Source organism: Ctenopharyngodon idella, chromosome 5, assembly GCF_019924925.1.
Source record: "Ctenopharyngodon idella isolate HZGC_01 chromosome 5, HZGC01, whole genome shotgun sequence".
NCBI lineage: Eukaryota > Metazoa > Chordata > Actinopteri > Cypriniformes > Xenocyprididae > Ctenopharyngodon > Ctenopharyngodon idella.
Window position 1 is genome coordinate 7,867,013 of NC_067224.1, and position 16,981 is coordinate 7,883,993.

The following is a 16,981-nucleotide window of genomic DNA, read 5'->3' on the forward strand; positions in this document are numbered from 1 at the left end:
TTCACACTGAGGACGATTGAGGGACTCAAACACAACTATTAAAAAAGGTTCAAATTCAAATCACTGATGCTCCAGAAGGAAACATGATGCATTAAGAACCAAGGGGTGAAAACTTTTGAACAAGATGAAGATGTCCTTTACCCTGATCTTCAAATTCAATTTAATTTGATTATATATATATAATCTTATATCTGTATATATAATAATATAATTATATATATATATATAATCTGTACAATATAAATCTTTGATCTGAGCATAAGGGCAATTTTGCATTTTCCTTCATAATTCAGACTGCATCAAATCTGCCTGCCTTTTTTTGTATAAGAAACATATAGGGAAAACCCAGGGCTAGTTGGCTTTATTTCAGAACAAATTATAATGATTTGAGTCAAAAGTCCACTTACACCAATGCTTGTTTTCTCTAGTAATGTTTTTTTCCCTCCTTTTTAACTAACCTTCTAATAAGAGTGAACTATATAACAAAGGTACACTACTGTTCAAAAGTTTAAGGTCGGTAAGATTTTTAATGCTTTTGAAAGAAGTTTCTTATATGCTTACCAAGGCTGCATTTATTTGATCAAAAATACTGTATGAAATACTATTTCAATTTAAAATAAAATGATTTTCTATTTTAATATATTTAAAAATATAATTTATTTCTGTATTTCAGTGTCATTTTACCTTGTGCAGTTTTGCTGTTTAATGGATTTTGTTGTTTCGCTTATAAGATTTATGCTAAAAAGCCTAACAGGCTGTTTAATAGTAGGCTGTATTATGCCAACTTACCCCCATATAGTGTGACAATGAACTGGACATGGCATTAATAAAATACAATTATTAATCATAATTTAATATTTTGAAACAAAATTCTAATGACTAATGGGAGACTTTGCTTTTAAACGGATGGAAAGGACCTGTGCAGTCAATAAATAAAGTCTTCAGAAATGATTTATTACCGAGCATCATTCCGCAGCCATGACTGTTTGCCTTTCACACGCTTTCTCATTTTGACAAAAGCTGATAGTATCTGTACCCTAAGGCAAGAAAGCCAGCTACCAGCAATGTGCTTCTCTACATACAAAGCCTCAGAGAATAATGCAGAAAGGTTTAGAGCTACCTGCTATAAAGTTGAGAGTCATTAAGTGTCAACACACATGAATAAACTTAAGTATCTACTGAAATACCTACTCAGGTCTTGTTCAACCGCACATACTGCACGTCCGATTCAATCACGCGGCCAGCCAGGCCAATAACAAACATGAAATGTACTTAGTGTGTGAGGTTATGAATAATCACGCAGACGCCGCGCTGATAAAAGGACGAAGCACTGATGGCATATTTTAATGCAAGAAAAAAGGTACATTTGGATTAAGAATCAGTCACTAAAACATCCTGTATTAAAATGAAGGAGCTTAGTGATTCTCTTGTGTTCGTCCCACTCAGGCGACGTGTGGACGAGGGTGTGTGTAACTCTCCTCCTCCTTCACCGCAGCAGCTGAGCTTTGTTCCATTGTCAGTATAAAAGGATGAAAGTCTCATGTTACAATTTTCATATAAAATAACCCTGGGGCATAAAAAGGCTTGGCGTGTTGAATCAATCCTTGGTCCCTTTTTGTCGTTATGCTGCAGGTAATTTTCCGTCGCAGGTGTGATATTCGCTTGTTCCACAGGCGGCTCAGATCTCTTTGAACCTGAAAGAAAAGAGCAGATTAAACCACTGCAAATACATGGTGCAAAATTAAACGCTTCCCTATTAATCATCTGATTCACTCAATGTAATAAAACACAAACCAGATCAAATAATTACCACCTGTGGTGGATTTGACGAGTATCAAAAGGGGCTATTGGAGACCATTAGTGGAATGAATGTATGTAGTAAAAAGAACAAAAATGGCTTAGCTGAGCATTTTTTGTTAATGGAAAATACCGGATTTAGTTTGAGACAAAAACTGACTGATAATTACAAGGGTGTCAGAAACGTAATGATATTGCAGTTGAAGCACATACATCATTTTCCACCTCAACACACAGATTTCTGCCAGCCATTTGGGAGAACAGTGAAAACTAACAACTCCCAAGGTGGGTCGCAAGCTTTTAGAGTAATTGTGATTGCCTTGCAACCACTAAAAATAGCCTTCACTGAATTATACTGAAAGCAGGAAGGCCCAATTAGTTCAAGTACAGCGTGACTTTGGTCATAGCGGTCTACATTTTGGGCTGCCACTAATATCAAGTACATGTAATGGCAATCAGCCCAAGCAGCATCATTCTGCACATTCAAAGGCCACTAACTAAATATAGACAGTTAAAAATAAACCTTAATAAAGTCATCTGCCAATGATGTCACAGCATGGAAAATATCACTGTAAAAGTACTATTAAAAAATGAAGAACTTTTTTTTAAATTTTTTTTAATTATTGCTTTTTTTAATCAGCTTATTAGAATGATTTGTAAAGGATGATGTGAGACCTGAAATTTTGCTTTTGCCATCACAGGAACTTTTGACTGGTAGTGTATAAATAATAGATATGTCTAAAGTATTTTTTAATTAAACATTTCAATATTCAAATAAAAGATTCAATATCTTCATGACAATCTTAAGGTGAAGAGATACGGCATTTTAATGTATACATGTATGCATTAATTAGGGGCCAAGCACCGAAGGTGCGTAGGCACCTATTGTAATCGTTAGCGTTCTTATTATTATTCTTCTGTTTCCGCTCTGGAAGTCCATGGCAGCCCATAGAACCGTATGCGGGAAAGTTGTGAAATTTGGCACACTGATAGAGGGCATTGTGAAATGTGTTCCTAGCAATTTTGGAGTCTCTAACTCAATCCCTCTAGCGCCACCAGCTGTCCAAATTTGCACTCATGTTTATGTTAATAACTTTTGAACCGTAAGGATTAGAAACAATCCTCTGATTCCTTGGCTCAAGATGAATCGATTGCACCCTATGACGTCAGATCGTCTTCAGACCATGCCGACAAAAAGTTATGGAATTCAAGTAAATTTCTCAAACCGTTCTCGAAAAACACGTGAACGAATTTTACGTAGCGCTTGCGAAAATAGACATAAGGCTGTATCTCCGCAATGCTTTAACGTATTCAGACCAAACTTGGTACATGTCATCACAAGCATGACCTGAGGCAACATGCAGCGTTTCGGCACAGCGCCATCTACTGGTCCGGAGATACGAAAAATGAATATTTTTGCTCATAACTTCTGATAGGTTTGTCCAAAAATCATAATCATTACGAAACTCTGTATGGGTTATCAGCACAATGCCCTGAAGGAGCCTGAGAAGTTTCGGACCAGCGCCACCTAGTGGAGAAAAAAATAATTTATATGCTTATAACTTTTGATGTGGTTGGCTTATTTTCACGGGAGTCATCTCATTAGACTCCTGAATCCTTGCAGAGTCCAACGATACCAAACATGCTAGGTTTCGCCTTATGGTTTGTGCGTTGTGGTGATTTAGTGCTTAAAAAACAATTGCGAATATCTTAAAAACCGTTAGTCCGATCGAGACGAGATCAGCGTAGGAAACACAGAACCCAAGCTGCTTTACTAAATGTCTGGGCCCAAATGTCAAAATTTTGATAGCAAGTGGCAAAAAAATCAAAACAAAGTCATCTATGGGTCATTTATGTTCTCATTCATATAAATGTTTATAACTCCAAAACAAAATGAGAAATTTTCACCAAATTTGATACACGCATGTATGGGCTGACTCTGAGGACACATAAAAAAATTGGTGGGATTGTGCCTCTTGGTGGCGCTATAATTGAACAAAACATGAAATTGCCATTAACTACAATACAGTATTATGATAAAAAAGGTTATATTTTATAAATGCATTGGTGTACCATTACGAAACTCAATATGGTCCTATTGTAATGAGACTGGTCTCAATAGATTCCTTGGATTATGCAGAGAACATAGATACCAAATTTGCCACAGTCGGCTGAACTTCCTGTCCGCCATATTTTTCTTAAAAAACCTACTTTTTCGAACTCCTCCTAGACTGTTGCTCCAATTTTCACCAAAATCGAATCGTATCATCTTCAGACCATGCTGACATGGATTTCAAGTTGATTCGTCAAACAGTTTTCGTATACTGCAGCAACGAAGTAGAGGCTTGATGCCAAAATGACTCTTGAGTCTGTATCTCTGCAATGCTTTGACATATTGACACCAAACTTTGCGACTGTCATTGTCACCTCACTTTGACATTACCACATTAATTTGGTCACAGTGCCACCTATTGGTTTGAAAGTGACTGTATTCATGATTTTTCAGCTATTTTGCCTAAAATGATCTTAATAGGACTTTAATTGCTCCCCGTTGCAGTTGATCTGATGCTCACAGCCATGTTGGCTGGCTTGTTGTACCTTCTTTGTGCTTGGCCCTGATAATTGCTGCTTGCAGCTATATTTTGAATTAGGGCTGTTAATGTTAACACATTCGATTAATTTAAGATCCTTAAATTAATGAAGCACTAACGTAACTTATGCCACGCAGTTAGATGATCGCAAACACCTGTAACCCTGGTAGGCAGAAATTTCTATTCTAACCCTTTAACTCAATTTTGCTTCTCTGTTTTCAATCAGATCATTTTAACTCACTTCTCCAATTATCCATTAAGTGAATGCATTCAAACAATCAGTCCAATCGCACATTGTATTTATGCACAGACACATTTCAGTATGTTCAAGTTGTTTCTACACACATTCAGGATAATGTTTTTATATCCCAGGTGAAAAAAAAAAGTATACTTCTATAATGTACTTAGTGAAATCTTAAGATAATCTTAAGAACATCTAAGTGTTCTCAACTGTGCTATTTTGAGACACCATGAAATATGAACTAAAATGTGCTTTTAATATATTATCTCTGTATTTAAAAAATGTATTTAGTTACCACTTATAGTATACTTGAACCCATAGTGTACTACAAGTGGTAACTAAATACATTTTTCAAATACATATTTCATGGTGTCTCAAAATAGCACAGTTGAGTACACTTAGATGTTCTTAAGATTATCTTAAGAAGTACAAAAGAATAACTTTTAGTAAATTAAGTACAAAATTAGTGTGCAAAAATAGAGCACTAAGTACATTATAGAAATGTACATGCAACAAGCACATTTATATCAGCACAGAGCATTGTTTTGGATGTTCGGTGAGTTCCGTCTCAAAATAGGCAATACGTCATAAAATCTGTCCAATCAGGTTGTGAACGTATCCCTGTGCCTTTATGTTTGGTATCTTTTGGTTCGGTGATAAAATTGCCAATCTGAATGCTAATTGGACCAAGACAATGTTTTTTTGAGACTAAACAAACCGAACTACAAAACTACAAGTGTGAATGCACCCTAAAACGCTCTACTCAAGCCCTTTGCTGTTGATAATATATACTGTACACTGAATTCTGAAAAGTTTTGTTCTGTAATGTTTCATGTGTGCTTTGGTATGCATAAATTTATTAATTAAATGGACTCCTTAAATCATTTGGTTATTTGGTGTCCTTTTGGAGTCTCCAACTGTCATTTTTTGGAAAGACACCTACATTTACCTTGAAAAAAACTTGCAGAAAATACAGTTTTGTGAGAATCATCCTTCAATCTGATAGTTTAATTTGCTGGACAGAAAATGCTGACAAAAAAAAAAAAAAACACGCTAAACAAGATAAATGATGTATGCTTAATTTCTCGATAAGTAAACGATTAATCACACAAAAGGGTGCGATTAATCACGATTAAAAAAATAGTATCTATTGACAGCCCTTTATATACATTTTACATAAATATATTCAGGATCTCCTTACATATTTCACCATAAACGCAAAGAACAAGAGTGTATTAGGGATATTCACCCTCTCTGCCTTGTAGTGTATCCGCACCATCCTCTGACCTCCTTATAGACGAGTCTGGACAATAGCTACAGAAAAAAGAACAAGAGGAGACAGTGAGACACTGGCTTGAAAACACACATCCATCATGCTATTACTTATTGGATAATATTACAGATAATACTGGAACACACAATCATTATGATAAACAGCAAATGAAGTCTCACCAGACAGGCCAGTACATCAGCAGCAATGAGCATGTAGAAAACATTGTTCCAACCGGTTGGAGAGATCAGACCAGCCAACAGAGGCCCAATAGCAGCACCTAGAGGCCACCAAACACATTAGACAACACGTGACGGCCATCCCAGGACAGTGTTTTCAAAACAAACATTGGTTTCTGATTGTTACATTTAAATTTACTGTCAATAACCTTTTAAAAACATTGCTCATTTTTTAAGTGCCATAAACAAAACTTAAATTCACTGTCAGATTATTATAACATGAAGCTAAAGAGAGAGAAAAAAAAAAACAACAAAAAAAAACTCTCACATTCCATGCATACCTATTGATCCAGTGCCGTCAATAATGGCGGTCACAGTGGACAGTGCCCTAGAGTTCCCTCTCAGACACTCGTGGGTTCCCTAAAAGAGCAAAAAAAAAAATATATATATATTATGAAATTTACAACACATGAAGCTTGTTGCATTACAAAACAGTTTATTGATCAGTTATTGACAAAGACTTAAAAGGTCAGAGTTGGTATATCTGTTTTGAGCCTTTATTTATTTATTTATGTTTTTTTAAACTTTACAAATGTCCATGTGAAGAGCACATGGAGGAAAGGTGCCCAGCACTTACTAGGTCAGCTGATACAGCAGTGGTGATGAGGGCGTAGGGTCCATTCACGAGAGCACCACACCACAGCAACATGCCTGCAGGTCAGAAAAGGGCATAGGAGGAGGTACAGACACAAAAGAGACATGTTGTCATTTGTGGGAATCAATATTCAGAAGATAATTATGATAATTAACAAGATCATCTGATTCCCTTACATTCAACAATGTAAAGTATATTACTTAATGCTATATTGTGGCCTGGATAGACTGTTAGGGTGGTTTCAAAAGCAAACTTAATATTTATGCAGTTTAAGTATTAAAAAAACGCTTGAATTCTGATCATGCAGGCTAAAACGCATTATAGTGATTATAGTTTATAAAGTTTTAAATATGGATATTTTTCTTACAAAAACCCATCACTTCACTTCAGAAGGCATTTATTAACCCACTGAAGTCATGTGGATTACTTTTATGATGGATGGATGCACTTTTTGGAGCTTCAAAAACACTATTCAATGCCATTACAATGCTGGGAAGAACCAGGACATTATTTAATAACTCTGACTGTGTTCGGCTGAAAGAAGAAAGTCATATACACCCAGAATGGCTTGGGGGTGAGTAAATTATGGGATACTTTTCATTTCATTCCTTTAAATCACATTTCAAACTAGCTATGCAAAAATTGTGTATTTTTTTGTCTAAAACAAAAAACACAAACAAAACAACAAGAAAATAAAACAAACAACACAAAACCAAAACAATGCATGCAAAAAAGAAACAAAAACAAAACCAAAACCCCTGGTACTCTGTACTCACCAATTGTGGTTGGCAAGCCATTCTGGCCGATCTTATTGTACAGGAACAGCTTGAGGAAGAAAAGCAAATATGAATAAGCAGCAGTTCTCCATGGAAAGAGAAACCAGTCCATCCATTTACAGAGGTTCACAGGTAAACTCGAGCTTGAGGGCGTTGTGTGTACAAGATTTCAGCTGTCTGTAAAAGCTGTGAGCAAACTTTGACAACCTTTCACAGTTTGTAGTTACAAGCTTGCCAGTTTTACACTTTTCTCTAGGAAGCACAATCTGCTATGATGAACATTTACAGACAAAATCAGTGTCTTTTGACATAAACTTTGCACATTAGAACTGGAATCAACTCCCAAATCTAAATTTTATGGTCCACAAAGCTAATGGATTAGCTTTAGTTAATGGATAAGTGAAAATGCAATGCTTTTACATACTATGAATAGTTCAAATCAATATGCAATATATCGCTAAAACACAAGCAATATGTGTGTTTATTTTGTAGACATTTTGCCCAAAGTCTGGGCAAAAATGAGGCAAAAGAACAATTGCAACTCACCATAGGAGCAGCAATAATCAACATGGCACAGCAAGTAGTGGCTCTGCCCCCACTGTAGTCAGATATCAATCCAGCCAGGATGCCACCTAACACAGGGGGTAAAAAAAAAAAAAAAAAAAAAAAAAAAAATATATATATATATATATATATATATATATATATATATATACTTAGATATTTCTTATGGCTAAAATAAATCAAATATTTATCATATCTACTTGCTTACCCACAATTCCTCCAACATCAAACAATGTAGATAGGTCCCCAGCTTCTTTAGGATCAAAGTGAGCTAAGGAAGAGAGCAGACTCTGATTTGTTGGAATTTATAGGGATTTTTTTTGACTGTTTATTTGTGCATAAGAGCCGAGTGAATCTGAGAGAATCTGATGAGGGATTCTTACCAACATTAGCGATGTATAAAGGAAGCCAGTAGAGGAAGGTGTAGCTGACCAACTTAGCAAAAAGCAAACATAAGGAGAACTCCACCACACCCTGCAGAATAAAGATAATACGTTTTGCAACAATGACACTATGATATTTACTTCTGTAAATACCATACCATATTTAGCATTCCTCATAGAATTTATTTTGCATAAAGCATCTGCTAAATTAAATTATTAAATGTGAATCTAAAAATATACTATATATAGAATCCAAGGCACTTATTCCGGTCCAAAAAAGTTAAAAAGCCTTTATTAACATCATGGCTATCACAAAAGAAACATACAAAAAGGCGAACACTACACGCTGATGCATTTTGGCCTTCAGTCTTCCTCAGAGTGTGTCAGGCTTTTTAACTTTTTTGGACCAGAAGAAGTGCCTTGGATTCTTTTCTAAAAGTATATGTTTGAAACCCAACCAAAGAGCACCTTCTGCCATTACTTCTCAAGGTCTTTCCAGCAAGCATCTGCTTTTTTGATCTGCTAATGTAAATCTAAAAATGTTTAAAGACCAATAAATAAGACTTTTACATGGCAAAAAATGTTTTTTTCTCAGTATTCTTGTCTTGTTTTCCACTACATATTTCTAAATATTCTTAAGCTAAGGTACACTTACTTGAGAAGCCAAATAACTGAATGTTGTTAACCAAACAGTTGCTGGTCCCCATTGAAAAAAATAAAAATAAAATAAATACTATGGAGGTCAATGGGGACCAGAAACTGTTTGGTTACCAACATTCTTCAAAATATCTTTTCAAAAGAAAGAATTGTAATAAAGGATTAGAGGGTTAATAAATGACGACAATTTTTATTTTTGGGTGAACTAGTTTGAGAAAGTCTTTAAGTCTTGTTTACTGAAAAATTGATCCAAATTAAGTGAGTTTATGCTAAAAAGAAGAAACAAAATGTCAGTGGGGTAAGAAAAATAATATTGTTTTTCCTTTGAATTAAGTTTATTTTTCTCATCCCAATGACAGATATTTTTACATGTTTTTTAAGCACAAACTCAAACAATGTTGATGATTTTTTTTTCCCCCCAGAAAACAAGACCTAATATCTTAAAGTCATTTTGCTTCTCAAGTAAATGTCCATTGAGTTAAGAATTTTTAGGTAATAGAAAAGACAAAAAAAAAACTAAGCCAGAAAACATTTTTGAGGTGTACACTTCAGTAAAAAAATTATTTAGGTTGGGAAATCAAAAGCCTTTTTTTTTTTTTTTCGGACACTTCACAGGATGGGCTCATCCAGATTAATGAACAGATCAGATCAACTCAATCTCTTAAAAATAAATTCCTTATATAGCTGACTAACAGCTGTGGGTGTAAAACTGAGAATAACAGGTCACTCACAGGAATCTTGAGCGCTCCGCCGAAGCTGATGGCTTCTGTGTGATCCTCCACCGGCTCCACGGCTGTGGAGGTGTGACTGTTGAAGATCTCCTCATTACTGGATGAGTTCCTCAGAAGAGGCTCCTGCTCCACACTCTCCTAAACACATTACAGCCTGTTAGTGTTATATAATGGTAGTAAAATGGTGTCTGTTAAAGGAAGAACAGTAAGAGGCAATACTTTAAGTACAGACTTCTGTTCATCTTCGGAACACAAATGAAGATATTTTTAATAAAATTTGAGCCAGTTCTGTATTCTCCATTTATAGCTACACAACTACCACTTTGACACTTCAAAAAATTCATAAAGAAATCATAAAACTAATCCATATGAATTGAGTGGCTTTGGTTTGGAGTGGCTGAAATGCATCTTTACGCACAACTGCCAGCCTGCATGGAGAGGTTCTCAAGACTCCAGAGACACCAGAAGCTTCAATACCGGTTTGCTGCTCAACACTGGCTTTTTTTTATAGCTGCCCTTTTAATACAATTAATTTTTTTTGACAGGAACATTCATTAATAAGCCTTTATCTGACCGAGTTCTGCTGTGCTCTAAATCACTCACAAATCTTATGATAATTTGATAATCTCCATTCAGTTTTCACACAATATTAGTTGTTTTCATGCCTTTTGCACAACATTGCACCATTTCATGCTTTTCATCTTCAGAAAGATCTTTCTTCGTCCCCATATTGCATGAGAACTGTGCTTAATAATGTGGAACAACCTCTAAGTAGGGTTTCCATAGACCTGGCAAATTATTTGGTCTGAGATTGATACCAGTTATCTAAAAAGACATGGATAAATAAACAAACAAACATTTTCTTTGAAAAACTCAAATCTGAATGTTTATTCTACTAAAATCCTACTGATATGTCACTTGCATAATAATTTGGAACGCGGTGTAGTGTTGAAAACATTTTCAGATTTTAAGTCATGTAGTGTATTCCAGCCACTGAGTTCACATCTCACAACTCTGACTTTTTTTCTTAGAATTGTGTGATATAAACTCACAAATACGAGTTATAAAGTCCGAATTATGTGATATAAAGTCACAATTGAGTGTTAAAAAGTCAGTTTATATCTCACAATTCGGACTGTTTTTCTTGCAATTGCAAGTTTACGTCTCACAATTCTGACTTTTTTTTCCTCAGAATTGTAATATAAACTCACAATTTCTAGTAATAAAGTCTGAATTGCGTGATATAAAGTCACAATTACAAGTTATAAAGTTAGTTTATATCTCGCAATTCTGACTTTTTTTTCTTGTAATTGCAAGTTTACATCTTGGAAATAAGCTTCCATAACTTCTGCTTTCAATTCTCAGGCCATTTCTAAGCCAATTCACTACACTGTTGTTTACTATCCTGTTGCAAATGAGGCAAAGGTAATGCAACTGTTTTAATTTGTCAAAATTATTATTATATTGATTGTAATCTAATGGCAGTCAAACAAGTGTCAATAAGTCTTTTCACATGGTTAGTTTCCAACTCTGCTCACATACGAAATAGCTGGGAGGGGAGAACTGCTGTTTAGCTGGTTATTCAAGTTAAGCGAAATTATGCTAGTAACATGCAGCTAGCGCAGTCACACTGCAAGACGCAAATTAAATCAAACTGTGCGAACCCAGCTTAAAGTTACATTGAGTAGATATCTAGTCAGGAGCAAATTAATTTTTAAATTGTTAGTGAACTCACATGGTGTTGTGGTGGTGTACAGTTCACATCTTCAGGTTCTGTAAAAGAAAAACCGCATGCTGTGATTCTGTTCCTGTCTTTGTAAACAACATGGATGCATAAATATGCCAATTCCCCTCCGATAAAACATGTGTGGCTCACTTTCAACCAGGAAGAAAAAGCAGATGACTCCAGTGCAAGCGATGATGATACCAGGCACAATGAATGACAGGCCCCACGCAGACGACACATAGACACCAGCAATGAGGGAACCAAGAATGTTTCCCACTGAGGTGTGAGAATTCCAGATTCCCATGATGAATCCACGCCTGCGTGAACAGAGCATCAAGTGGACTGAATATACAGCACAACTTGGCACTTTGACAATCATTTACCAATACATTTATTTGGAGTTATATTGAGTATGGAATTTCAAGGTCAACATGAAGTCAAAATGGACCATATTTACTTTATTAATGCACTGTCTTTCAAAATGGTGGTGTTAAGATGTTTTAATGTTTTTACATTAAGACTCTTATGCTCACCAAGGCTGTATTTATGCGATCAAAAACACAGTAATATTGGGAAATATTATTAAAATTTCTATTTGAATATATTTTAAAAAGTAATTTATTCCAGTGATGGCAGAGCTGAATTTTCAGCATCATTACTCCAGTCTTCAGTGTCACATGATCCTTCAGAAAGCATTCTATTATGCTGATTTGCTGCTCAAGAAACATTTATTTACTTGACTTGACTATTATTATCACTCTTGAAAACATTTGTTCTGCTTAATATTTTTGTGGAAACGATAAAATCTTTCAGGATTTTTTGATTAATTGAAAGTTCAAAAGGACAGGATTTATTTGAAATAGAAATATTTTGTAATATTATAGATTTCTCTACTGTCAATTACATAAAATAAAAATAATAATAATAATAATCTTACTGACCCAAAACTTTTGAATGGTAGTATACATGTATCTCATCTTATTGTGTGCAAAAATAATCAATGAAGCTGTTAAAAACAAAACAAAAAACAAACAAACAAAAAAACAATAAAATATTCACTACATGAGAATAATATTTCAAACATGAAAAAAGTATAAGTCTTTACAATAAGGTCTCATTTGTTAACATTAGTTAATGCATTAACTTATATTAACAGTGAGCAATATATATATTTTTATAGCATTTATTATCTTTTTTTTGTTAATGTTAGTTAATAAAAATGTTCATATTCATGTTAGTTCACAGTGCTTTAAGCTAAGGTTAACTAAACATACATTTTGATTTTAATAATGTATTAGTAAATGTTGAGATTAACATTAAGATTATTAAGTTAAGAAGCATTGTTAGCTTATAGTATGTTAACTATTGTAGTTAGCTAATGTTAACAAACTAAACCTTTTTCTAAAGTGAAGTTATTACATTGTTATTACCAAGTTATTGCCAAGTTATTGCCAAGTTATTACATTATATTACATTTTGAGTAAAGACTTATGGTAAATAAGTCTTTACTCAAAATGTAATATAATGTAATAACTTGGCATAATTTAGGCCATGCAGGGTATTGGATATTGGATAAAGTTAATAAATAGCTTATAAATAGTTTTTGTTTTTTGTTTTGCTAACTCGAATTTATATCTGTCTCTTTTCTAAAATAAAAAAAAAAAAAAAAAAAAAAAAAACACTGTTCACCATCCAATCAATTCCTGATGGATAAAATCAGACCTGCCGGGCATTTTCTTGATATATCACCTGTTTCACTCTGAAATGCGTCATATTATTCTAGTAAAATGGTTTGTAATTGAGATTTAATGTTGATTTTAAAGCACAGTAATGTTTTTTTTTTTTTTTTTTTTTAAGTTAGGCATTGTGGCAGCAGGTGTGGACTGTGAGATCTGCATTTAGTTGTGTTTGTGGAAAATACAGATACAATTCTGCACTGTCAACAACTCAACACAAATACTGAGGAAGCAGCACAGAATATGACAGTCACTTACTTTCCCTTCCCAAACCAGTTCCCAACACACGCCACCACTGCGGGCCAGCCTGTAGTCTGCACCAGCCCATTTAAGGCCTGCAACAGAAAAACACATTAATCAGCAAACCTGATGAGCACATGAGTTTGACACGTTTAAGAAGCAATGGTTCGGTCACGTGCTAGCCGTGTGACACATACCAACATGACTCAAGGCTTACTATGAAATAACTCTGGGCCAGTAAGACTAAGCTAAGAAAATGTTCAACATGCTAAATTTCTGTCTGTCTATCAAACACTTATGATGTTTTTATTTGATAATATGCAAAATGCTTTTCATTTTGTTTTGAAAACGCACTCCTGGCAAGAAACGTGCCATTGGAGAAGAATCACTTCTGTTTTTTGGTTTCACATTGTGCAATTCTGGTTCTCTCTCTCTCTCTGGCAAAGTGTTTCACTGACCAACACACCTTTTCACATTGGTTTATAGTTATGAAATAGAACTAGCTTACCTGAACTAAGCAGTAATACCACAAAGAGTGGATTTGCCAGTAAAAGCCCAGGCCAAAAAGAGCAGTGAAAAGGCCGCTGAGAAGCATCCCTGTGCTCAGGTAGTAACGCAAGGGCAAACGCTCTCCAAACATCCCACTGTCAAAAAATATTTCAAAAGCAGGTGTTATACCTCAAGCAAAACACATCAGTCTAACAAAGAAAATCCAATATCATACCTAAAGAACATGCCGATAGCATATGCAACGAGGAAGCAGTTGTCCAATACTCCAAATAGGTTCTGGTAATTGTTCCGGTCTGAATTGAAAACACAGAGATTGATGCGTTAATATACACTACCGTACAAAAGTTTAAGGTCAGTAAGACCTCAGTAATACTTTGATTCAGCAAGGACATATTAATTGTTCAAAAGTGACATGAAAAACACAATGGTGCAGTATTTCAATTTCAAATAATTGTTCTTTTAAACTTTCTAGAGAGAATGATTTCTGAAGTATCATGTGACACTGAAGACAGGAGTAATGGCTGCTGAAAATTCAGCTTTGACAAATTACATTTAAAAATATGTAGAAATATATTGTAATTTGTAATAACATTTCACAATATTTTTACTGTATAGAAAACTTTTAGTGTATGGAGGGACAAAATGCTATGGAAGCTTGTTTCTTCCACTAAATAAAAAAATAAAAGGTAATTGCAACTTTTTAATCTCACAATCCTGACTTTTTTCCTCAGAATTTCGAGATTTAAACTCACAACTGAGAGTTATAAAGTCAGAATTGCGTGTTATGAAGTCAGAATTGCCCAATTCTGACTTTTTTCTCGCAATTGCGAGTTTTTAATCACACAATTCTGACTTTATAACTGGCAATTCTGACTTTTTTCTAAGAATTGTAAGATATAAACTGACTTGTTTTCTCAGAATTGAGTTTATATCTCACAACATGCAAATGCGAGTTATAAAGTCAGAATTAAGATACATAAACTCGCAATTCTGAGAAAAACGTCAGTCTTTTTCCCCTCACAACTGGACAATATAACACGCAACTGCATGTTTATATCTCAAAATTCTGAGAAAAAGTCAGAATTGAGAGATTTAAACTCGCAATTGCGAGTTATAAAGACAGAATTGCGAGATATAAATCCGCATTTCTGACTTTCTCCCAATTGCGAGTTTATATCACGCAATTTTGACTTTATAATTTGCAGCTGAAGTCTATAAAAAGCTTATATCTCGCAATTCTGAAAAAAAAAGAAGTCAGAATTGTAAGATAAAAAGTAGCAATTACCTTTTTTTTTTTTAATTTCATGGCAGAAACAAGCTTCCATAAATATATATATATATATATATATATATATATATATATATATATATATATATATATATAAAAAAAAAATCAAACTCACCAAAAGGAGCCCAATCACACCAGGTGTCATTTTCAGTGATGTTGAGGTCTGCTGGGTGAATAACATTAGAGCAGTTTCTGTGCAGCTGACTCTGTCAAGAAAAAAAAAAAAAAAAAAAGGTACAAATGTATTATATAATCTTACACATGCAAATGCAATCATGTAATTTATCTGTATATAAAAAAAAGTCTGTTTGTTGCATGTCTTCTCTACAGGTCAGACCTATCATTTAGCTAGTTAATGTTTAGGTTCCAGGTCTCTGAATTTTTATTACCTTGACAATACTGATAGGCTTTCGAGAGAGGTGGTAGCTGGTGTAGAAGACAAACGTGAGGATGAGGATAGAGAATCTGTACCTAATCAAAAGGAATAAATAAAAGGAACATTTTAATAAAATTATTTACAAGTAAAAAAAGCAACATTGGTCAAGTCTGGCAAAAGCTGGAAGTGTTTGCTTTATTACATAAAACAGTGAAGCTGTGATAGAAATGAAACCACATTACGTGACGTACAGGAAAACACTTCACCTAAGGCAAACACACACACACTGAATGATCTATATGAATATTTTTCTTTTTACATTTCCTGTGGGGGAAGCATGCTTAACACAGAGCACATCAGTTTGAGGGTTATGCAAGCTGCAAAAGAGAAACCTCTTAGCATATTAGCACCAACTGCATTGCAAATTACATTTAAGCAGCTTTAAATCAATAGCATTATCAATAATCACGTCTGCTACAATAAAATCCCACATGATGGGATAAATTTAACACCACAGTGCATGTTATCTTTATAAAAGTATGTTGTGTTTACACGGGCCTGTTACTCACCAGCTGTCTCTAGAGAAAGAGGTAATGAGTCTGATGCCCGGGGCAAGAGATCTCATTTTTACAGGTAACCCACCGTTGTTGTCTCGTTGTAAAAAAAAAAAGAGCTTTACTAAAGATTAACCGACGTTATAAAAGATACATTAAAAATTCCATTTCTATTAAGATTTGTAAAAACGCAAATGTAAGCGTAAAATAAGAAAAAAAAAAAAACCCCCAAAAAACTAAACCATATAACGAAACTAGCTGACTAATCGCGTTTTGTGGCTCAGATCAGCTTGCGTTCATTTCTCACGACCTAAAACTACGAGTCCATCTAAAAATGTTCAATGAAAGCCGGCAATCCTAAACCAGATGTAAAAGTTGCATTTAAAGTGTTGGAGACGTGCTGTCATTTCCTAATTCCAGAGGTGGAAAAATCTTAAAGCGCTCTGAATTTCCAAAGATTTCCATGGTTGCCTTGACTGGTGGTCCGTCTACGTTTTAAGCCGGATGCTATTAATACCCGTTTGTCTGGACTACAACATCACATGAGAATTAATTGATCTTTAGCTCGCGCAGTGTAGTTGTGCCGTCGCCATTCCTGTTTTCCATCCCGGTCTGCGGCACACACTGGACTGGATCTGGCGGCGGCATGAACATGTGATACAGATTGACGTCATCAGAGCTTAAATGAAGCCTTCATTATTCGGCTC

The 16,981-nt window shown here is 34.7% G+C and overlaps 1 protein-coding gene across 1 annotated transcript; it reads right to left on the minus strand.

The window, feature by feature from the left end:
* Positions 1-1,315: 1,315 nt before the first annotated feature.
* slc37a2 (solute carrier family 37 member 2) lies at positions 1,316-16,926 on the minus strand. The gene is made up of 18 exons (XM_051894887.1): positions 16,290-16,926; positions 15,734-15,815; positions 15,460-15,550; positions 14,271-14,349; positions 14,055-14,190; positions 13,565-13,641; positions 11,721-11,887; positions 11,580-11,617; positions 9,845-9,982; positions 8,457-8,547; positions 8,282-8,344; positions 8,056-8,141; positions 7,510-7,558; positions 6,716-6,789; positions 6,420-6,498; positions 6,082-6,179; positions 5,879-5,943; positions 1,316-1,694 (listed from the first exon to the last, which is right to left on the minus strand). The coding sequence occupies exons 1-18, from the start codon at positions 16,343-16,345 to the stop codon at positions 1,679-1,681; spliced, it is 1,485 nt and encodes a 494-aa protein (XP_051750847.1). The 5' UTR covers positions 16,346-16,926; the 3' UTR covers positions 1,316-1,678.
* Between the last annotated feature and the right edge of the window lie 55 nt (positions 16,927-16,981).

What these genes read in the sequence shown, in the direction of transcription:
- slc37a2 (XM_051894887.1), bottom strand. Translation starts at nt 16,345, where the DNA reads ATGAGATCTCTTGCCCCGGGCATCAGACTCATTACCTCTTTCTCTAGA. An exon ending in TCTTTCTCTAGAGACAGCTG is followed by an intron (nt 15,816 to 16,289) that starts GTGAGTAACAGG and finishes CCTTTTGATTAG; the next exon opens with GTACAGATTCTCTATCCTCA. An exon ending in CTGCTGTATCAGCTGACCTA is followed by an intron (nt 6,499 to 6,715) that starts GTAAGTGCTGGG and finishes TTGCTCTTTTAG; the next exon opens with GGAACCCACGAGTGTCTGAG.